This window comes from Neofelis nebulosa, chromosome 11 (assembly GCF_028018385.1).
Source record: "Neofelis nebulosa isolate mNeoNeb1 chromosome 11, mNeoNeb1.pri, whole genome shotgun sequence".
In the NCBI taxonomy this organism is placed as follows: domain Eukaryota; kingdom Metazoa; phylum Chordata; class Mammalia; order Carnivora; family Felidae; genus Neofelis; species Neofelis nebulosa.
Genome location: NC_080792.1, coordinates 68,370,709 through 68,393,991, shown reverse-complemented (window position 1 = coordinate 68,393,991; position 23,283 = coordinate 68,370,709). Strand labels below are relative to the sequence as shown.

The 23,283-nt window shown below is 51.3% G+C and overlaps 1 protein-coding gene across 10 annotated transcripts in view; it reads right to left on the bottom strand.

Moving 5' to 3' along the window:
• Positions 1 to 23,283, bottom strand: part of SGSM1 (small G protein signaling modulator 1) — a 96,785-nt gene that overhangs the window by 32,284 nt on the left and 41,218 nt on the right. For 8 of the 10 annotated variants that reach the window (XR_009251133.1, XM_058693075.1, XM_058693079.1 and 5 more), the window contains 8 exons: positions 23,028 to 23,159; positions 18,298 to 18,422; positions 13,147 to 13,214; positions 11,801 to 11,964; positions 11,252 to 11,384; positions 6,538 to 6,702; positions 4,511 to 4,649; positions 2,242 to 2,306 (listed from right to left, as the gene is read on the bottom strand). Coding sequence is in view for 9 of the 10 variants with exons in the window: in XM_058693075.1 (XP_058549058.1) it covers positions 2,242 to 2,306; positions 4,511 to 4,649; positions 6,538 to 6,702; positions 11,252 to 11,384; positions 11,801 to 11,964; positions 13,147 to 13,214; positions 18,298 to 18,422; positions 23,028 to 23,159 (991 nt within the window). In the remaining variant the exon portion in view is untranslated. The remainder of the gene's footprint in view (positions 1 to 2,241; positions 2,307 to 4,510; positions 4,650 to 6,537; positions 6,703 to 11,251; positions 11,385 to 11,800; positions 11,965 to 13,146; positions 13,215 to 18,297; positions 18,423 to 23,027; positions 23,160 to 23,283) is intronic. The other 2 variants (XM_058693076.1, XM_058693078.1) reach the window with 2 other exon arrangements.

The window sequence follows — 23,283 nt, the reverse complement described above, 5'->3', positions numbered from 1 at the left end:
TGTCTCATGGATCTCGAAGCGCTGCCCCACCCTGCAATCCTAGTGAACCCTCATGACGCAGAAAGTCCCATCATCCTTCTCTTCCAGATGAGGAAGGCGAGGCTCGGAGGGGTGAAGTCACTTGCTGGCTTGACTGCTTAATAGTTCTGTGAGCCTAGGGAAGTCGGTCACCTTTCTCAGCCCAGGCCAGGGTGCCATTACCGCCTCTGCCCGGAAGCCAAGGCATTTAATCCATGGGCAGGAGGCAGACAAGGGGCAGGCAGGAAGGAGGCAGGGACTCCACATGCTCTCCAGACCTCTGGGTGCCTCCGATCCGTAGCAAGAGAGAAAGAGAATGGCAGAGGTGGGCAGCTCTTGTTCACAGTGCAGCTAGATAAAGAAGGCCCTGGGAGATGCGCCTGGTTTGCTTTCAAAGATGGCCCCGCACTCTCACAGAATGCCTGCCAACCTGCCACCCTTCGTCCGCTCCACCCTGGGCACCTGGAGGGCACAGTGCCTGGTACACAGGAGGCACTCAGCAAATGACAGCTTGTGTTTGCTCTGACCATGTCCCCTCTCTTTGGCTGTCCCCTATCAACTCCTGGAGAGGACCCTGGGCTTTCTGGAGCCTGAGGACTCGCCCCTCCCAGCAATGAGGAGGAGGAGGAGGAGGAGGAGGAGGAGGAGGAGGAGGAGAAGGATTAGAAAGAGGGGAAGGAGGGGGAGGAGGGTGAAGAGAGGCAGGAGGAGGGGGAGGAGAGGGAGGGGGAGGAGAGGGAGGAGGAAGGGGAGGAGGAGAGGGAGGGGAGGAAGGAGGAGGAGGGGGGAGGAGGAGAGGGAGGGGAGAAAGGAGGAGAAAGAGGGGGAGGAGGAGAGGGACGGGAGGGAGGAGGAGGAGGGGGAGGAGGAGGAGGAAGGGAGGGAGGGAGAGGAGGAAGGAAGAGGAGGGGAGGAAGGAGGAGGAGGGGAGGGAGGGGAGAAATGAGGGGAGGAGGTAGGGGAAGGGGAGGAGGGGGAGGGGAAGGAGGGGCAGGGGGGAGGGGGAGGAAGGGGAGGAGGAGATGGCTAACACTGACACACGCATACACTACGTGCCAGGGAGCTGCCAGAGCTCCCATAATGCAACTCATTAAATTCTCACAACAACAGTATGAGGCAGGTACTCCTATCTTCTCCATCTTACAGATGAAGAAACTGAGGCACAGACTGCTCGTGTCACCTGCCTAGGTCACATCACCGGGAAGTGCAGAGATGGAATCTGAACCCCAGCTGCCCAGCGCCAGAACTTGGGCTCTCAACCACCATCAGGGATGAGCCATGGCATGCGACAACATTGTTCAAGATCCATCTTGACCCTTGACCCCTTCTCCAGGAAGCTTTTCCATTTGGGTTCCATAAACATGTGTCCACGCTCCCCTGGCTCCCAGCCAGGCGCTGCATCAGGCACTGGGGATGGGTGATAACAGAACAGGCAAAAACCTTGATCCTGAGAGCTCACGTTCTCCCTGCCTCTCCAGGCGTGGGGGGACATGGCCTGAGCTGCTATTCTGCAGGCCATGCAGGACATAGTAACACTTTTCTGGAATCCCTGAAAATACGTGTTTTATCTCCCCCATCTAGGCTGGGAGGCTGGGGAAATAAAATGTGCTAAGAATCACAGCAGAATGAAAAACAAAAAAAATCAGGCTTTGTGGTCAGTGGGTTAGGCTTGAGCTCTGGCTGTGTCATGTATTAGCAGTGTGACCTTGGACAAGTTACCTTGCCTCCCTGTGCCTTAGTTTCCTCATTTGTTAAACAGAAACCATCAGAATGCCTGTATTTAAATTTTCATTTTTAACTCCATGAAAAGGGATCAGACCACCTGACTCTTCTGCCCACAGGTGAGGGGAACCGACTTTTATTGAGCACCTAGGACGTGTCCTGCTAGGTGTTAGGGGCTCTATACATGCTTCTCATTTAATCCTGAAAACAAGCCCTCTAAGGTGGGCACTGGGGATGCGATGGTGACTAACCAGACCCCTGCCACTGAGAAGCCCCGTTGTTTGCTGTCCCCCCTCAGCACCTACAAACACAATTTATCCTCAATCTATAGATGAGGCTCAGAGAAGTGCATGTAACTATGCTAAAAAGACACATTCGGGAAATAGGGGAGCAGAGGTTCACGTGCCAGAGCCAGACACCTTCCCCTCACACTGCTGACATACAACAGGCATTTGATAAATGCCCCCAGAGACCACAATGGCAAGTAAGGCCAATACGCACATCCATAGAAGGCTCTGGAAAGGATCTGGTACTTCATATTGTCACAGAGGAGCTTCAGGGGAGCCCTGCAGGTGGAGGAAAAGACGACACTTAGGAAAGACCACACAGAGCCCAGGTTCCCTGGGGAAGCACAGCTTTTTGCCTGTAGGGAGCAGATTAAAACCAGTCAGTTAAGGGGACTGGGGGCGGGGGAACTATTATTTCTACCCATACAGCATCACTGCCACTTCCCCTAGTCTTTGGGGTCACTGCCTCCCCAACACTCTGGACTGCAGTTTGGATGAGGCTGATTCTACCCAGTACCTGACTCAGGTTGGAATCACAGTCCTTGAATAAGAGGTGGTCACGTGATCCAACCTGAGCCAATGAGAATGAGCCCTGAGACTTTTGTTGGAACTACAGGCAAACAGACCCATTTTTCTCTGTTCAAGCTCCTAAGCCAGAGGGATATAGGACAGTGGCTGCTGGGATCCATTTTTGCCACTCCATAGGAAAGGCCTGCCTGAGAATGAAACCACCACAGAGGCAACCAGAGGCAAGAGTTGAAGAAACAGAGAGATTTCTGTTTTGAGCATCTGGAGCCAACCATGCCTGAAGTCACCATGCCTCTGGACTTCTCCATCCTGTTGTGATTTCCTTTCGTATTTGAACTAGTCTGAAGTGGTTTTTCAGTGACTTGCACCAAGAGTTCTGACTTCTCAAGTGGCCCAGCTGAACCAAACTGAGCCAAACTGCGATTCAGAGTCTGGCTGATTGCAGAGGTGATGCCTCAGAGCTCCTCCTTGCGTGGGGGGTGGGTTTGGGGGCTGTTTTGGCTGAAAGAGGAGAGGGGAGTAAGGCCCCAGCAGTGTTGGGGAAATCGAGGACTGCTGAAAGGAGTATTGTGCATGCTTGCAGAGAACAGGATGGAGGAATAGTTGCATATTTTTCTCAGGACCTCCTGGGGGCCACCCAGCAAAACCCAGGGAGACAGGAAGGAGGCATGGTTAATGTCCTCCAGTTACACGCAGGGAGGCATTAAACACGAAAATCACCCTCACTGTCCCCTCAGGTTGGTCGGGTGCAGACTTGCTCAGGTTACCAAAGAACAGCATCACACTGACCGTCCCACAGTGGACTTGGCTATTGAGAAAGGTAGTGAGTGCCCCATCACTACAGGTGTGCACACAGATGCCATGAGAGGGGATACTAGGCTGGAGCTGCGTTTTTCAATGGCCCGCGGACCACCACCCCAGGAATTGCTTGGAATTTCTCCAACATGTGGATTCCGGGACCCCACAGAGACCTCCTCAATCAGGACCCCAAAGGAAACTGTCTTGGGATCAGTAGGCTTCCCTATCTCCCCCTGGTGATGCTGATGCACATAAACAGGTGAGACTCTTGTTATATTAGTGCTTCTCAAACTTAAAAGCACACACGTGATCTCAGGACCTTGTTAAATGCAGATTCTGCTTCCCTAGGTCTGGCAACACGGACTGAGAATCTGGCCCAGCAATGCTGCGGCAGGTCCGTGGACCATGCACTGAAAGGCAGGCCTCGCATGACTTCAAAGATTTGATGCCAGCTCCCATGCCAGCCCCTATGGCTTCAGACTAGACCACTCACTGGGACAGAGGCCCAGCAAGGAAAAAGGGATTCCATTGTCCCCGGCCAGGCCAGGCAAGGTCAGTGGGAAGCAAGACCAGTCACGTGAATGCACTGAGTAGCCCTGAAGACACACAAGCTCTATGGGCGAGGAAAGGGATGATCTGGGGATTTAACTTTATCCAATAAAATAAGTGTCATTTCCTCAACATTCCCATGTACTGGGTACCAGATGCTGGCCACTTTAGACCAGGGTGTGATTTGTCTTACGACAGCTTTATACACCAGGAATTTGTATCCCCATTCTGTGGAAGAACAAACTGAGGTATGTGTGCTTGGCATTAAGTAATATTTGGTGTCACCGGGCCCTTTAATGGGCAGCAAGCAGAGCCCCGAGCTGACCCAGGACAGACACATAGTACGCATGATAAATAAGCCTTTGCTGTAAGAAGCCACTGAGTTGGCAGGACTGTTTGTTACTGCAACATAACCTTGTTTATCCTGACCGATACATGTAAGGAAGCTCCGCTAGCTAGGACTTCACAAGGCTAGCCTTTGACCCAGACCTGAGTAATTCCGTAGCCTACATCCCTCCTCTGAATTCAGTGCTGGGCAACAAACAGGTGCCTACAAATCTTCTGCAAATCTTTCCATTCCCTCGACCCATGGCGTAAGCCCCTCATACCTCTCATGGTTGCAGCCATTGGTTGAGCCACCATCGGCGGAGCCACTCTGTGAACAGGATGAGCAGGAGGATTTCCGGGGGCTGGGTTGCCACAAGGGTGGTAGGTTGCTCACGGAGACATCCATCAGGTCCTGGGGGGCTGTGGTGGATAGAAGGGATGGGGCAAGAGCCCCAGTTAAATCTACGTGGGTCACGGAAACCTTACCCCGAGGCAAGCAGCTCGCCCCTAGGCCAGCACAGGGATAGGGAAAGACTCTGAATGTGACAGCCAGAAACAGCAACCCCAATCATTATCTGACCCAGATAATGGCCTTTGAGCCCACCTGATCCAATGAAAGCCACCAGCAAGATTCGGGGCCCTTACCAGATGGGAAGTAAAGAAAGGAAGAAAAAGGAAGAAGGTGGGGTGGGGGGGAGAGTGAGGACAGAAAGAGAGACAGAGAGAGAACACACGCCAAGAGCCAAGAAAATAGACCCAGTGCCACAGCAGGAGGCCAAGCTTCACCATGTTGTCATTCAGCTGTCCTTATAGGAGACTGACAAGAAGGGAAGAGGGGCCTGCTGGGGGTTTCTGGGCAAGGCTGATGATCCTGAGTCCCCCGGGGTAGACTCTCTGGGAGAGAGAATCTCTAGCAGGGAGGCAGAAGGGAGCCTAACTCAACAGATGAGGCAGGGCACCCAAGGGCAAGGGACCCAGCGGAGGCCCCGCTGATGAGGCTGTCTGCACTGTCCATCAGCCTGAGCCATACAGCTGTTCCATCAACGGGTCTCAAGCAGGCTGGCGACCGCCACCCAGCATCATGCTTGCTGAAAAGCCACATGCCAGTGTCCCACCCCGATCTACTGATTTAAAACCTGCTAGAGAGAGAGCCCTTAAGCCTGTATATCAAAAACAATTTTGATAACAGCAGCCACATTCGAGAACCAAGAGAGCACAACTGATCTCCTAACACTTGGATACTGGGGTGTCCTGATCAAGTGCTCCCAGGATACAGCACTTAGATGTTCCCTCACTGCCTTCTTTCCCAGCTCCATGGAAACCGTGGCATCTGCGGGGCTGCAGGACCAACACGACAGTGACACATGCGTTACAATTTCTGTCGTTAATTTCCTGGCTTCGTGACAGCTCCAGACAGGTGCAAAAATTTTATTTTCTCAAGGACAGGGCTTGGTAAACATTTTCCGTCAAGGACCAGGCAGTCAACATTTTAGGGCTTATGAACCATTTGGCTGCGATCACAGCCACTCAACTCTGCCTTCAGAATGCAAAAATAGCCATGCTCAAGATGCAGAGACATGAGCCCGGGTGTGTTCCAACAAAACTTTATTTATGGACGTTGAAACCTGAATTTCAGATCATTTTCACATGTCACAAATATTACTCTTTTGATTTTTATCGATTAATAAAAATATGTGGAAGCCATTCTTGGCTCATGGGCTGCACAGAATGAGGCTGGCTCCGGCCTGTGGGCCCTAGTTTGCCTAGGAGATTAAGAAGGGTTCACATCGACCCCACCAGCCACGCCTCCTCAAGGATGACCGGTAATCCCTGGCCTCTTCCCTTGGGCTGCAAGGTCGGGGGGAGGGGAATGGTTGCCAAGCCCATGCTACTCGTCATCAGCGCTCAGTAGCCGACAGGGCCCAGCCCTACCCACTGACAGTGTAGACAGCTGTCTTCACAATGTCACATAGAAAGCTCTTCCCCAAGGTGACTCACAGATGAGCTGGCCAAGAAAGCATAGTGAGCCCCTGTAAAATGTTCTAGAAAAGTATCCCCAGTTCTCTGCTTCCCTGATCGATTTCAGCAAGCTGTGGCAAGGCTGCCTGCACCCCAGCCCCTCGCACTCCACAGGCATCGTCAATGGATCCCTTCACCACGCAACCCCTGACATCCCGCACCGGGGAGGCTGGACAGCGTGAGGGCATCGGTCTGCCTCCCGCTTCCCTCGTTGGGACCAAAACTCAAATGACAACATGGCAGAGGTGGCCGGCACCCAGCCCCAGGGTGGGAGTAGCCCACACGTTACTGGGGAGCTGCTGCTTCGGACCCGGCACGGGGAAGGTGGTGTCCCATCTGGCTCGTGCCCACTGACTGCCCCTGGCCACCACTAGCACCGACCGGCCAGCAGGAACCACCGTCCAGGCAGGGCTCACGGAGACCGGGGGAGTGCTGCCCAAGCGGTCGGGAGCAACTTGAGACACAAAACAGAGAAACGGAATGTCCGCGGCGGGCAGAACACTGACACAGGCCAAGAGCCAATTCCTCAGGGCTGAACCTCTCCCCTGCCCTGCTCCACACGGCTCCGTGTTTATAAAGTGCCTACTATGTGCTGGCTGCTGTGCGGGCACAGGATTGCCCTATCGTTCTCAATCGCCCCGTGAGGGAGGCCTCTCTTCTCCCATTCTGCAGAAGGGGAAACTGAGGCTCAGAATGAGCCCCAGCCCCAGCGGGTGGTAACTGGCGTAACATTCCTTTCTGACTGAGGTCCCCCTCTCTTTCCGCCAACAACAGCTATCACCTACTGAGTGCAAGTACTACCACTATCCCCTTTTGCAGATTCGGGAACTGAGGCACGGAGCATGGGAGCAGCATGGCCAAGACCGTCCAGCTAACAAACGGTGGGGCTGGGATTCCAACCCAGGGTGTCAGACCCCGAGATCCTATTCAATACTCTCTCAACCGACATTCCCCCGACACCACCCTTGCTCTAGACCAGCAGCTGTCCACTGGGGCACTTTTGGCACCTTGAGGACATCTGGCGATGTCTGGAGACATTTTTGGTTGTCACGACCTGGGAATTTGCTAGATGCTGCTGGCATCTATCTAGTGGGTAGACGACAGGGATAATGCACCAGACCCCCCACCCCCACCCCACCAAATACACAATTATTCAGCCCAAAATATCAACAGTGCCGAGGCTGAGAAACCCTGCCCTAGACCAGCTCTGTTCAACAGGAATCCAACCTGAGCCACATGCTTACTTCAGAAGTTTCTAGAAGCTGCACTAAGGGGGGGGGGGAACCAGATGAAATCAATTTCAACAATAACTTCTGTTTAACTCAGTATATCTGTAATGTTACCATTTTAACGTGTAATCGATATAAAATTACTGAGGAGATATTTTATATTTCTGTTGGTTTTTCTAAGTCTTCAGAATGCAGTGTGTATTTTTTTTTAATTTTTTTTTTTTTAACGTTTATCATTTTTGAGACAGAGAGAGACAGAGCATGAACGGGGGAGGGTCACAGAGAGAGGGAGACACAGAATCTGAAACAGGCTCCAGGCTCCGAGCTGTCAGCACAGAGCCCGACGCGGGGCTCGAACCCACGGACCGTGAGATCATGACCTGAGCCGAAGTCGGACGCTTAACCGACTGAGCCACCCAGGCGCCCCTGCAGTGTGTATTTGACACTTAAGGCACAGCTCCATCCGAACTAGATGCATTTCAAGCGCTCGGGAGGCGTGCGTGGCTCACACCTGCCATCACAGACAGCATAGACAATCTCAGCAACACAGGATAATGGAAAGGCCCTCTTCTGACTCCGAAACGGGCTCCATGTTTCAGAACTGGTCTCTGCCTGCTCTGTGCACAAGGACCATGAGACAGAGGCAAGAAGACACTGAAAGGGGGTTTAGAACCATCTATGGCCACATCATCCTGCCCACAGGGCAAAATTCTTCTCCCTTATTATTGAAGGCAGGCATCTGCAAACTTTTTCTATAAAGGCTCAGACATGTAAATATTTTTGGCATTGTGGGCCTACAGTCTTGGTTACAATGATCTCACTCTGCTGCTGTGGTGTGAAAGCAGCCATGGACACGCTGTCTGTGAATGCATGTGACCGTGTTCCAATAAAACTTTATTTACAAAAACAGGCAGTGGGCCGAATTTGGACCACAGGAAGGAGTCTGCCCATTTCTGATTTAGGCACTTCTTCAGAAAGGACTTCATTGTCCTCAAAGGTGAAAACCATAGCTCTGGGGCTCAGGCCCCTGAGAAAATCAACCAAGCAGGGGGCACCATTTCCACGTGGGCTGAATCTGACTGAGCTTGGGCATGAAGGGGGTGAAACCACAGTGTCAACCGATCCTGGTCAAAAACAATCTGCATGGAGTGGTTGTGAGAGGTACAAGCTCTGGAGCCAGGACACCTGGGTTCAAATCCCAACCACGCCGAGGATTAGCTGCGTGGCTCTGGACCAGTTTCTTAACCTTTCTGTGCTTCAGCTTCCTCTTCTGAAAAGTAGGCGATGGTGAAGACAGTGGCACATGCCTAGGAGGGCCATGGTGAGGATTAGCATTGCATTAGGTGCCTGATACATCATCACACTGACTCCTCAGAATATGACCCTGGGTGGGGAGGGTCTGTAGAATGTCTCCCCATTCTACAGACAAGGAAATGAGGCCTGGAGAGGGCAAGTCACTTGGCCATGCTGCAGTGGCGGAGAGGTGAATGCAGTGATGTGTGCTTTACTCAGCCAAGGGCCCTTTTGCTCCCAGATGACACTCAGCAACGTCTGGGGACATTTCCGGTTGTCACAGCTTGGTGGTGGGGGAGGGGGCAGATTTGCTGCTTGGCCATTAGTAGCGGGAGACCAGAGATGGCACTCAACATCCTACAAGGCACATGACACCCCCCCTCCCCCCCCAAGAATTATTCCATCTACAACATCGGCAGTGCTATGAGTGAGAAGCTTTGTTCTAAATAAACTGAGTTCACTGGGGTTTCCTCACAGGCAGATGAGAATTCAAGTGCCGGGAGTCTATCTGGGAGATGTTTCCAAGAAGCATGGGTAGGCGAAGTGACACGAGAAGGCAGAGCAAAGGGCTGGTTACCGCTCAGGTTACCACTATGGGCAACTGGTGCTTGATCTCCTGGGGGGGAGGGGGCGCTCTGGGAGACATGCAGACACGCATGTCAGAGCTTTCTTACCGGGGTGGGGGGTGAGGGAGTCGGGGCGTTTATACACTAATTCCTGCCAGTCGTCGGCTGAAGGCTGCTCCAGGGAGGATCCTGGTTCCTGGACACCTCTACCCCACCCCCACCCACAGGCAGAAGGGACCCTCAGGCAGAGAGACACTAAGGATGGGAGTCAACAGGAGAGCCCGCAAGGAGGGGTGTGGGTGGGCACTGCCAGCGTCTGTTCTGCTGGCACACGGAGAGCCCCAACACGCTAACACGGACACTTCCCAAGCAAGTAAGGCCTCTGGCACCCAGCCTGGCTCCCAGCAGAGCCTACAAACTATATGCTGGATGAGCCTCTCTGGGGAGCAGAGACAGGGCTTCCCAGGAAGGCAGACAGGGGGCATCTGGCCCCTCTGATCATTCGGCTCTTGGGGGTGCTGTATGAACCTGGTACCGCTGGCAGGCTGGGATGGCTCCAGACCCCGAACCGGGGTAGGAACGGATGTAGTAATGAACGCTTCAGGACACTCTCAGGCTCCGAGTGATGCAGAAACACGAGGCTTTGGTCCTAACTGACATGAAGGAATGAATATATGGGTGAAGATGAGAAACCAACCTGAGCAACATAAGACCTTACCACCAAGCCTGCCCCACATCCCCAGATCCCATTGAGCGGTGGACAAAAGCCAGAGCGTGAAGCGACCCGGCACGATAAGAGCCATTACCCATCAAATGGAACAACAGGACCACCAAGGGTAAAATAAAACGGGGTTGACAGAAAGCACCTACAGCTTAATACTGAGTTGTTGAAACAAGACATCCACATGGTGCTTAATAAATGCTGGGACTCTGGGGCACCTCGGTGGCTCAGTTGGTTGAATCCGACTCTTGGTTTCAGCTCAGGTGGTGATTTCACGGTTCTTGAGTTCGAGCCCTGCATCAGGCTCTGCACTGAGAGCTCAGAGCCTGGTTGGGATTCTCTCTCTCCCTCTCTGCCCCTCCCCAGCTCCCTCTCTCTCCTTCTCTCTCTCTGTCAATAAATAAATCAACATTAAAATTTTAATAAAATAAAATAAAATAAAATAAAATAAAAGCCAGGCCTCTGAGAACTTTCCAAATATCAGTTCATTTGATCCAAATAACACCTCCGTGGTAAAGACGACCTTAATGGTAACAGTCTCCACGAACCAAGCATCTATGTCACGGCAGTCACTGTCCCAAGTGGCAGACATATATTAGCGTCTCGTGTGCCAGGGCCTGGTGCTTTGCTTCCTGCCTTTGCTGTTTTTGACCATCATGTATTGAAGCCCTACTGTGTGTGAGACTTGATTCCAGGGACTTTACATTGATCACCTCATTATCTCACTGAATCCTGACAACAGTAGAGTGAAATAAAATACCAACAACCACATAACAGCAGCTAGCATGGACGTGTTCTGTGCCAAGGGCCTTCTCTAATTTAGTCCCCACAAGGGCCCGACGATGCAGGTGCTATGTTAACGTCCCCATCTTACAGATAAGGAGACCAAGGCACAGAAGGGTGAAGTGACTTGCCCCAATTCAACCAGGATTCCAGAGCCCACTCACTACCCTGTGGTAATTCCTGCTCCAGGTTCACCTTTGTTAAGCTCAGTAGTGCGTGGTTCTCACTGGGGGGAAACCGAGATACTAACATCCTGGTTTCAAGTCCCTGCCCCCACACCCCCCTACCCCCCCCCCCCCCCCGCTGGCCCCAGAACCCAGACCACCTGTCCACAAGCCCCAAACACCTGGAGTTATTTTCATGTTCAACTAACAGGTTAGATTTCGGGGGCCCAGAGACTGGGAAGCTTACCGAATTCAGACTGCATGCCGGGATAGATGATCCTGAACACGTAATCTGTGGCCTCGTCATCTTCCTTGTCCGAAGACGTGGACTCGGCAGAACCCTGAGGGCTTCGCTTACGCAGTTTGGGAAATACTTTGCCCTGAAAGCACAATCCGAATGCATAGCTCTTGGGATACATCTGTCCCCACAGTCTGTGTACGGCCTGAGGGTCTCAGTGGAGTGTGCATGAGCCCACAAAGCCAGGTAAGGAGTCATGGGCAAGAACGACCACCCTGGGGCGCCTGGGTGGCTCAGTCAGTTGACCATCTGACTTTGGCTCAGGTCATGATCTTGCAGTTGGTGAGTTTGAGCCCCACATCAGGCTTGCTGCTGTCCGCGCAGGGCCCACTTTGGATCTTCTGTCCCCCTCTCTCTCTCTGTCCCTCCCTTGCTCACACTCTCTCTCCAAAATAAATAAAACGTTAAAAAAATTAAAATAAAAAAAAAGAATGACCACTCCCCACGGCTGACCCCCGCCCCCATCCCAGCCTCCCTGGGGCCCCCACGGTCACTCACCTTCCCCCGCTGAGACCAGAGTGGAGGGTCCAGCTGCCCATGGGGGAGCAGCCCATTTTCCAGGCACGAGAGGAACTGCAGGAGGTGCCCCCCCTTGGGGAAGCGGAACGGCGGCCTCTGGATCCCGTCCTGGCTGACCAACACCACTGTCCCACCGCTGTCCACTGCCACCGCGACCCAGCCAGAGGAGACCCGGCAGAAAGTCACTATGGGGCATGGGATGGGGGTCCTCCCGGCAAACACATCGCCCTGGGCATGCCAAGCCAGACCCGTGGACCTGCTCCAAGGCTCTGGGAAAGGCCTGGGCAGAAGGTCAGGTAGTGTTTTTACCTCCTCAGAGCCCCTCCCATCCCACCGGCCACTGCTGCAGACTGGGAACTATGGGATATGGTCCAGAAGAATGTGGTCGCCTCCCCTAAAATCACCCACCAAGGGGAAACACCCCATGTCTCTCAAGTACCCTCTATGCATCAACCTGACCTATTTTTGTATGGAGGCTTTCAGACCTACCCCTTCTCAGGGCAGTAGTGACTTGCTAGCATGTATTGAGCACTTACTGTATATAAGCACAGCACGTGAAAGGCAGTGTGTTATTGGAATACCCAAAATAGCCCTATGAGGTCTATCTATTATTGCCTATTTTACAAATAATGAAACTAAGGCTCAGAGAGGGTACATGACTTGCTCTGGGTCGCACAGTAGAGTCTGGATCTGAACTCAGGTCTGTCTCATTGAATAAGCTTAATGTGGGGCAGCTGGGTGACTCAGGTGGTTAAGTGTCCGACTTTGGCTCAGGGCATGATCTCATGGTTCATGACTTTGAGCCCTGCATTGGGCTCTGTGCTGACAGCTCGGAGCCTGGAGCCTGCTTCGGATTCTGTGTCTCCTTCTCTCTCTCTGCACCCACCCCTCAAAAAATAAATAAACATTAAAAAGGTTTTAAATAAGATTAATGTGTCATGCCTTGGTAGAGTCCAGATCCCTTGCTTTCTACATCAGAATAGCCCTCTGCTTGTTCTGAGTGTACCTTCTTTGAGCTCCGGGTTTGAGTTGAAACTCTGGAGCTTACAGGCTGTGTGACTTTGTGCCAACCTGCTTAGAGCCCTGCTTGGCACATCATAAGCGCTCCATTAAGTGTCAGCATCAAACACCGTGGGTTTGATGCTAAGTCCTGAACCTAGAACAATGCCATGAGTAGGTGCTGTTGTGATTCCATTTTACAGATGGGGAAACCAAGTCTCAGAGAGGTGAAATCACTTGTTTGAGGTTGCACAGGTAATGAGGTGGGAGCAGGCAGGGGAGCCAGAAGGAACACCCCCACCCCGTGCTCCCCCAACAGTCCCTACCTTGCTGGTGGCAGTGCAGGTATACAATCTCCTCCAGGCGGATGGTCATGGCATAGTCCCAGTAGACGCTGGAAGGGGAGGGATGGTTAGTTCCGCAGGATGCCTGCTCACTTCATCATGGGGAAGGGCCCATGAGGCCAGAAGACCACACCCATGGGCTCCTGAACCCTTTTCACTAGGACCCATCTGTCCCCAACATCTGTATTCAAGACTTCCCAGAATCTACCTTGCCTTCTTCTGGTCCCAGTACCCTAATTTTCTGAGGAACACACTTCCCTTGCTTCCATCCTTGTGGCTGAGGCTGACTCCACCCACCCCCTATGCCAGGATTCCAGGAATAGCCATCTGATCCAGGCCTGGCCGATCAGCACATTCTACTGTTCCAGCCACAGTGATTGGTTCAGGGATGGCGCCATGACCCAAGCAGAATGAATGAGACTCAGTTGTTGGATTTATGTTAGAATAAACTGGGAAAAGGATGCTCCTTTCTGCTAGGAGAGTAGGGGCAGAGATGATAAAAGTCTGGAAACATAGGGAACCATGGCAAGAAAAAGCCTGCCTGACGATGGAGTCGACAGTCAGGAAAGCAGAACCAAGAGATGGGAGAGTTCAGGCCCCCATCATTTGAGTCCCTGGATCCAGCCATGCCTGAAGCCACTGTCCAGAATTTTTCGGCTCAATGCCTAAGTCCACTTGAGTTTAGTTTTCTGTCACAGGTATCTAAGTATCTTGACTCAAACCCAATGCCAAACCACCATGCATCCGAGGGGTTAGAAGAGCCACTCAACAGCTTTGACCCCATAGGTCCCAGCAGTGTGATGTGAAGGCTTCTATGGGCCTCAGTTTCCTCCTCTGTAAAATGGGGGATAATTACCACCACACAGTGCGGCTGTGACAGTTAAATGGAATCACATATTTGAAGGGCTCAACGCAATGCTGATACAGAAAAAAGTACTTGGCTCATGGTCTCTGTGCTTACATACTTTATGCTTTCCCTTTTCAGATCAAAGTCTACTGCTGTATTAAAACAGATCACTTTTCCCCTCAGAACACCATGGAGGTGGGGCTCACAGGAACTGGGGCTTTGTGGCAGTCAGGGGAATGCACTGCTTGGGTGTCCTTCAGATCTTGCTGTGGGGACCAGAGCTGACCAACAGCTTCAGAGGCCACCTCTCCAGATCCACCGTCATGTTTGTGCCAAGACCATGCTTCTCTTGGGCAGCTCTCAAGCAGGCCCGGGCACATGGGGGCACCAGCGTAGGCCTATTCCTGTGGGATGGGGGGCTCCTCTGATGGTCAACTTTAGCCCAGGGGCTCCCAACTGAGCTGGCTGAACATGCTAAGAACTGCAGCATATAAGACTCTCTCTTCCTTCTTTCCCCTCCCCATTCACAGGGGTCAACCAGCTTCTGAATATTCTGCCTGCCTCTTCCTGCTCTTCCCTTTCATCCTTCACAGGTTCCGCTCACGTTAAGTCTCTGCTGCATGTCTAATTCTGTTTGGGTCTGCTTCTTGGAGGACCTGAACCAACACAGGCTTCAAGGTCAAACTTCAAATCCCACTTTACCAATTATACTGACTCAGTCCTTTCTCCTCTCTGGGCCTCAGTTTCCTTAGCTGCAACATGAGGAAGTTGGAACAGAAGCTTTCTAAGGGACCTTCCTGCACTGGTCTATCTGTACCAGAGTCAGCCTCGCCAGGGTCCTTGGAGCGAACATCCTTGGAGGGCAGCTGAGTGCACAAACATTTTCAGAGCCTCTGAGCAGCCTCTGCTGAGTCCCTCACGGGTGAGTCTTGGCCAGAAGGTCCTTCCCTGGGCTTCCACATTGTACCCATCATACAGGTTGCAGTTGCCTGTTTTCTCCTGTCTCCCCCAAGAGGTGCTGAACTGGACAGCGCCTGGGTTTTCTTTACTTCTGCAAGATGCTCCGAGAATATTCAGAGTGAATGGTGAATACCCTAGGGTGCCCAGTAGACAAAGCAACTTTCCAGCTACCACCACACACCAGCAAAGAGGATCTCTGTGGCCACAGTCCCTTTGGATCTGTGTAAACTTAACACCAACAGTCCCATGACTGAGAGGCCTTTCTGGGTTCCAGTCTCCCTGCTAAGGGCATTACGTGCATTTTCTCATTGACTCCTTCCTGTACACCTATTCGGAGGTTCCATGACCACATCCCCATTTTACACCGGATGAACAAACTGAGGTTCAGGAAGGCGAAGTTGCCCAAGATCGCTCAACTGGGAAGGAGCAAGAGCTGAGCTTTTGATTTCATTTGACAGGTTTTAACAACTTCCTAGACCAGAACTGCTGGGTCACGTGGTAAGGGTAGGTCAGAAAACACTTCTAAACTAGATTGTCAAGTGGTTGGGCCATCAGCAGGGTATGGGAGTTTCAGCTGTTCCACACGGCAGGGCTGAGATCTGAGCCAAGTCCAGCCTGACTCCAGAGCCCAAATAGCCACTCTTTGGTGATATTTCCTCATGGACACGAGGAAACCTAGCGGGGGAGTTATGACCCTGGTTGTACACGAGGGGGGCACTGGCTGGGACAAGAGAAGAGGTACTGAAGCTCCTCAGACAAGGACCATACCCCTTATCTTTGTTGTCTCTTGGTCCCCAAAGAGATGCCAGAGTCCCTGGGCACCTCCACATCCTATAGGCTAACCACCATGTTTCTGACCCTTGGCTTTTTGTCTCTCACTGGATAGATGGGGGTTGAGAACCCAAGGCTGGGGAAGTTTCTAGCCCCCTCAGTAGTGACCTGGGAAGTACAGGCTCAGTTGGAAGTAAATATTGATGCGCCTATGCTATGCCTGTTCTCCGAGGAAAAGATAATGATGAAAGATGGAGTCCCACTGATCTGAGCTGGAGGGGGTGGGAGGTACTTGGCAATCATTTGGCTCCATGCCTCTCCAAAATATCAACATTAAAAGTTTTCTGCCCAGGGGCACCTGGGTGGCTCAGGAGGTTAAGCGTCCGACTTCAGCTCAAGTCATGATCTTGCGGTTTGTGAGTTTGAGCCCTGCGTCGGGCTCTGTGCTGACAGCTGGGAGCCTGGAGCCTGCTTCAGATTCTGTGTCTCCTTCTCTCTCTGCCCCTCCCCCACTTGTGCTCGGTCTCTATCAAAAATAAATAAATGTAAAAACAAATTTTTTTTAAATTAAAGAAAAAATAGTTTTCTGCCCAGGGGTGCCTGGGTGGCTCAGTAGGTTAAGCGTCCAACTTCGGCTCAGGTCATGATCTCACTGTTCGTGGGTTCGAGCCCTGCATTGGCTTGGAGCCTGGAGCCTGCTTCAGATTCTGTGTCTCCCTCTCTCTCGGCCCCTCCCCTGTTCACACTCTGTTTCTCAGAAATGAATAAACATTAAAAAACAAGTTAAAAAACAAAGTTGGGGCACCTTGGTGGCTCAGTTAAACCTCCAACTTCGGCTCAGGTCATGATCTCATGGTTCATGGGTTTGAGCCCTGCACCGGGCTCTGGGCTGACAGCTCAGAGCCTGGAGCCTGCTTTAGATTCTGTGTCTCCCTCACTCTGCCCCTCCCCTTCACACTCTGTCTCTCTCTGTATCTTAAAAATGAATAAAAGTTAAAAAAAAATTAAAAACAAAAAGGTTTCTGCCCACACAATCCTGGGTGTAAGTCCAAATAGCAAACAGGGCCTTTGGGTTGTGCTATTTGACAGAAGACACTTCTGTGTATGGAGAGCCCCTGCAAACCCTTTGAGTTCTGGGAAGATCATGTTGTCCAGGCCTCTCATTTGATAGAAGGGGAGACTGAAGCCCAGAGACAGGGAGAGACAGACACACCCCAAATCTTCCAGCAGGATGAGAACCAAGCAAGCACTTGGGCCTAAAACGTACACTTATCCATACACCTGTTTTATTGTGGTCTCCTTCAGTGTAAGGTAAATACAGTGGAAGCTCCGAGAGGGTAAAGATTTTCCTCTCCTTCTGTTCATCTGCTATGTTTCTTGTATCTAGTACAGTGCCTGGAATGTAGCGGGTGCTCTGTTCAGATCTGATGACTGAATCCGGTAACTTCCCTGCTTTGCTTCACAGAGATTATCTAAGCACCTACTTTGTGCTAGGATCTGTGGCAGCTGCCAAAGAGAAGACATGAGTAAGACAGGTGCCTTGCCTTCACGGAACTGAGGTCTAGAAGCAACAGCTGATATACAAATAGGCACAGATTTATTACGTGTCCGCGATTCTATAAATGCTACGAAGGAGGTTCAGGGTTCCGTGTGATCCAGATTCAGCTGGGAGGGGTTGCGGAAGGCCTGAGGTTTAAGATGAGTCCGTGGAAATAATGCCCCAGGCCAAGGGCATCTCCTGGGTCCCACGTTGTTCCTCGGTGAGGGCTTCTTGATCAGAAACTCTGGAGTCTAGCTAGAGCTGAATTATATGGCTCAGCCTAGAACCAACTCTACCTCCCACTGACCGTCTCTGAAGACAGATGGCCACCTCTGCACAGGAAGTGGCTTAGAGAATGGTATTAATCACACCCAGGCCTCGTGTTACTCACACTGAAGCTTAACATGAAACAGAACACAAGAACAGTGTTCTGGTTATGTTCCTTGAAAGGAGCCCTTATTTTATATAAAGCTGCCAAGACTCCTCAAGCTGAAATAATCAGGTTGAGCCTTCCCTGTGTTTGGGCTCCTCCTAGGGCCGTCCCTAATTGTGCGGGAACACACAGGATTGTAGCAGGGGACCCTTGGTTTCCGTGTGTCTTCGGCGTGTGACTCCAAAGCCTTTGCTGAGTCTTGAAAATCCCAGGGTCACAGGAGACACAACCCTGGACCAGATGCCCACCAACCAACACCTCCAGCTTTCCTCCCTTACGGAGTGATGGGAAGGATGGCAGCAGATGGGGAATATTTGCCATTTGCAGGCTCCCAAGCTCTTAATTAAGATTTTTCCCTTTGGGTGGTGTTTGACCAGGGCCTGCCTAATTCCCGTATTAGATTCTAAGATTCTTCTAGTTGGTCTCCAGATCCTCCTAATGAGTTACCCATAAGGCCATAGCTGCAGGGGGGCTGGCCCAAGTGGCCACAACAACCAGACAGAGCAGCGGGCTGGGGCAGGACACAAAGGACAGAGCACACACTTCCCTGTGCCAAAGGGGGAGAAGGACCCGGCGCCCTACCTCTTCTCATAGTCCAGGTCCCCCATCGACCCGTTCATCAGCTGGTTAGGCGTCCATTTCAAGGTCATGACGTCAGCTGTCTGGTGTAGAGACAGGTACCCTGGCACGGCCTCCATATCATCCCTCTGCAGAGAGAGGAGGGCACAGGCTTGGTCAAAGTGCCAGAGTCACAGTGGTCATAGGCCCTGGGCCGTCTGACTCAAGGAGGCATAACCAGATCCAAGGGGTTGGGTCATGCCCTCCAAGGCTACGACCATTTGGAAGATCCTGTACCTCCTTCCAGGGGGCCATGCTAAGCAAAGCAGTCTGCAGCCAACCACCCAGGATGGGTTCTAGAGATGCAGCTCTGAGAGCTGCCCCCCTGCACTTTCACACTCCCACCCACCCCCCAACCAAGGTCCAGGAAGCACTGCTGCAAGGGCAGAGCCGGAGACTCTTTAGAATCAGGAAGGGGCTCTATCCCTCTTTAATACCATGCTCTCCTTTTTAAAACAATGTTTTAGGGGTGCTTGGGTGGCTCAGTCGGTTGGGCGTTGGACTTTGGTTCAGTTCATGATCTCACGGTCCATGAGTTTGAGCCCCGCATCAGGCTCTGTGCTGACAGCTCGGAGCCTGGAGCCTGCTTCAGATTCAGTGTCTCCCTCTCTCTCTCTGCCCCCGCCCCCGCTTGCACTCTGCCTCTCAAGATAAAATAAAGACATAAAAAATTAAAATAAGTAAATAAATGTCTTATTTATTTATTGTGTGTGTGAGAGAGAGAGGGAAGAAGGGTAGAAGAAGAGGGAGAGAGAGAATCCCCGGCAGGCTCCGTGCTGCCAGCACAGAGCCCAACGCAGGGCTTGAGCTCACAAACCATGAGATCATGACCTGAGCTGGAATCAAGTCAGACGCTCACCTGACGGAGCCACCCAGGCGCCCCAACACCACCCTCTCCTTGACAGGAGTCATTTACCTGGCATCATTTTGGCCAGTCTTAAGGGAGAACAAGAGGACAGCCGAGTTCTATGCCCCAACCACAGACGTTATCCTGAATCTCCTCCACTGCCCAGCAGCCTGACCCTCTGTGTTCCCCATGAGCCTGCAGAACTTCTCAGCGGCTCCCTCTGCTTTATCCCAGGTGGGGTGTGGCGGGGGGGGGGGGGGGTCTCTCCAAGCCTCACAAATAAAGGACGCAAATTCACCTCAACGACATGTGGAGATGCACAGCCAACATTTACCGAGCACCTAGCATGTCTCAGCTTTACCCACACTGTCTCAAGTTAGCCACTCGTGCCTGCAGCCCCATGACGGAGCACTGCTGCCCTGGGTCATGAACGTTTTCCATGTTTTCCTGTACCTGAAGTGTGGATGTATCTTACAGCAGGTGGCATCTCACCATCGTGGCACAGTGGTCATTGCCTGAACTCCTGCAAACTCGGTCCTAGTTGTTCCTATGTTGTTACTTCACATGCGGAGAACAGGTGCTATTTTAAACGTCTTCAGAAAGATCAGACGGTGAGTCATCTTCGACTTCAAAAGTTTTTGTGTATGCAGAAACACGGGCAGCAGAGCAGTAGAGCATGATTTGATATTGGCAGAGGAGACACATTATTCACCACTACAGCCATGCCCACAATTCCAGATGGCCTTGCAGAGCAACAACCAAGGACATGCACTTGTGAGAAACGCTGGGCCTCCTACACTCCTGATCAGAGGTCAGCAAGCTTTTTGTATAAAGGGTCAGACGGGGAGTAATTTTGGTTCTGTGAGACATACAGACTCAGGTGCGACCACTCAACTCTGCTGTTACAGTGTGAAAGCAGCCATACACGATAGGTAATGGGCACGGGTCTGTTACAATAAAACTTTATTTGCAAACACAGGTGGAGCGCTGCATTGGGCCCATGGGTTATAGTGTGTTGACCCCTTCTTTGGATGGAACAGTAAACAGTATTTGGGGGTGCTTGGGTGGCTCAGTTCAGTTAAGTGTCTGACTCTTGATTTCGGCTCAGGTCACGATCCCAGGGTCATGGGATCAAGCCGCACATCGGGCTCTGTGCTGGGCATGGAGCCTCCTTGGGATTCTCTCTCTCTCTCTCTCTCTCTCTCTCTCTCTCTCTCTTCTCTCTCTCTGTCTCTGTGTGCAAGTGCACATGCTCTCTCTCTCTCACAAAGAAAAAAAAAGAGAACAGTATTTACTAGAAAAATACAAGCAGTGATGACTCTAAGTCAAAAACTGATATAGAACATTAAACCCTGAAATGTGAAGAAATTTTAGGACTGTCTTAACTAATGAATGTCAGTTATAAGTTCCCTTATGCATAGTTAAAAAAGCAATGTATGATTTAAAAAAAAACCCTTTTACTTTTTTTTTTAAGTTTATTTATTTACTTCGAGAGAGAGAGAGTGAGCTGGGAGGGGGCAGAGAGAGAGAGGGAGAGACAGAATCCCAAGCAGGCTCCACATTGCCAGCCTAGAGCCTGATGCAGGGCTCGATCCCACAGACCACAAGACCATGACCTGAGCCAAAATCCAAGTCGGACACTTCAACCACCTGAGTCACCCAGGCACCCCTAAAAAAAAAACAAAACTCCTTTTATCCAAATCAAAGAGCTCAAAGAACTCTTTCAAAAAGTGTCAAAATTTCCAAGTAATGAGAAAACATCTTCTAGAACTTAGTATCGTTTTTTTACTTCCTGATGGTTATGTTTAAAAATGGAGCATCTTAAATTCATAGCTTCTTAGATGTGAGGAGGTAGGATCTTGTACCCATTGTGATGTGGACATTAAGGCTCACAGGGAGAAGTGACTCGCTCAGGGTCACCCCGTGATCACAACTGCGACCACAGAGCTAGAGCAACTGGCAGCTTCCTATGCTTCCTCCCAGCTGAGCCCAAACACCACACTGATCCACACAGTCTCAGGAAGGGAAAGGCAGAGGGGTATCTACTCCTTGAGGGTAGGGGTTTCGTGTGCCTGGCTCACCACCCATCTCTGGGGCTTGCACCAGCCAGGCCTAGAGGTGATTGATAAATGATTCAACTCCCACATCAGGCAGCCTGAATTCAAAGCATGACTCTGCCACTTACTCCCCCCTGTGCACATCTCAGCGTTATCATCTTGGATGACACTACTTGCATCAAATAGTTGCTGGGAGCTTTAAATGAGTTAATATAGTTAAAAGCACTTATGGTGCTTGACACAAAGAAAGCACTCCATAAATATCAACTGTGAAGGGGGCGCCGGGGTGGTTCAGTTGGTTGAGCGTCTGACTTCAGCTCAGGTTGAGATCTCACAACTCGTGAATTCAACTCTGCATTGGGCTCTCTGCTGTCAGGGTGAAGCTCACTTTGGATCCTTCGTCCCCCTCTTTCTGCCCCTCCCCCATGCATGTTCTCTCTCAAAAATAAACATTTTAAAAAATATCTCAACCATGAAGATATTTATCCTGATATCCCAAGCATCCAGCACAAGGAAAGCTCAGTATAAATACTTGCTGAATGAGTGAGTGATAACAAAAGAGAATGGATGGATGGACAGCTAGGTGGACAGGTGGGTGGAGAGATGGACTGGAAAATAAATGGATAATTAAATAGATGGATGGACAAATGGATGGATGCAGGTGAAGATGGGTGGATGGATGGATGGATGGGTAGGTGGAAGTAAACATGGGTAGGAAGATGGATGGATGGATGCGTGGATGGATGTAAAGATGAGTGGATGGATGGATGGATGATGTAAAAAAGGATGGATGAATGGATGGGTGGGTGGATGGAAGTAAACATGGGTAGGAAGATGGATGGATGGGTGGATGGATGCCTGGATGGATGTAAAGATGAGTGGATGGATGGATGGATGATGTAAAAAAGGATGGATGAATGGATGGGTGAGTGGATGGAAGTAAACATGGGTAGGAAGATGGATGGATGGATGGATGGCTGGGTGGATGGATGGATGGATGGATGGATGGATGGATGGATGGGTGGATGGATAAATGGATGGATGGGTAGATGGATGGACGGAAGTAAACATGGGTAGGAAGATGGACGGATGGGTAGATGGATGGATGGAAGTAAACATGGGTAGGAAGATGGACGGATGGCTGGGTGGATGGATATAAAGATGGATGGATGGATGGATGGATGGATGGATGGATGGATGAAAACATGGGTAGGAAGATGGATGGATGGATGGATGGATGGATGGATGGATGGATGGATGGATGGATAGATGGATGGATGGGTAGTTGGATGGATGGAAGTAAACATGGGTAGGAAGATGGATGAATGGGTGGGTGCATGGATGGATGGGTGGATGGATGGATGGATGGAATTAAACATGGGTAGGAAGATGGATGGATGGGTAGGTGGATTGATGGATGGATGGGTGGATAGATAGATGGATAGATGGGTATTTAGATGGATGGAAGTAAACATGGGTAGGAAGATGGATGGATGGGTGGATGGGTGGATGGATGGATGGATGGATGGATAGATGAAAACCTGGGTAGGAAGATGGATGAACAGGTGGGTGGATGGATGGATGGATGGGTAGAAGTAAAGATAGGTAGGTAGGTGAGTGGATGGATGGATGGATAGAAGCAAACGTCATATGGATGAATGGATGGAGAGATGGAGATGTGGATAGATGGATGGATGAATGGATCAGCAGCCTGGAACAAGAGGGAACTCCTCCTGTACAACCGGAAGCCAGACCCCCTGTGGAAGATCTGGGTCCCAGATATCTCTCACCGGCTGAACCAGAACGTTGTTCTTGCCATAGAGGAGCGTGGCCCGGGAGTTCTGGTGCAGGGACTCAACATAGTCACGGGCAGAAAGGGATGGTCGGTCGTCCATGCTGCCACTTGAATGTCTCTTCTGGATCTGGCAGGGTGAGGGGAGGTGGAGGGTGAGGCCTGCGGTGACCCTCAATGTCCCACTGCATTCTCCACCTCCACACCAAATCTGGCACTGAGCCCAACTCCCTCCCAGGGCCCCAGAGTCCACC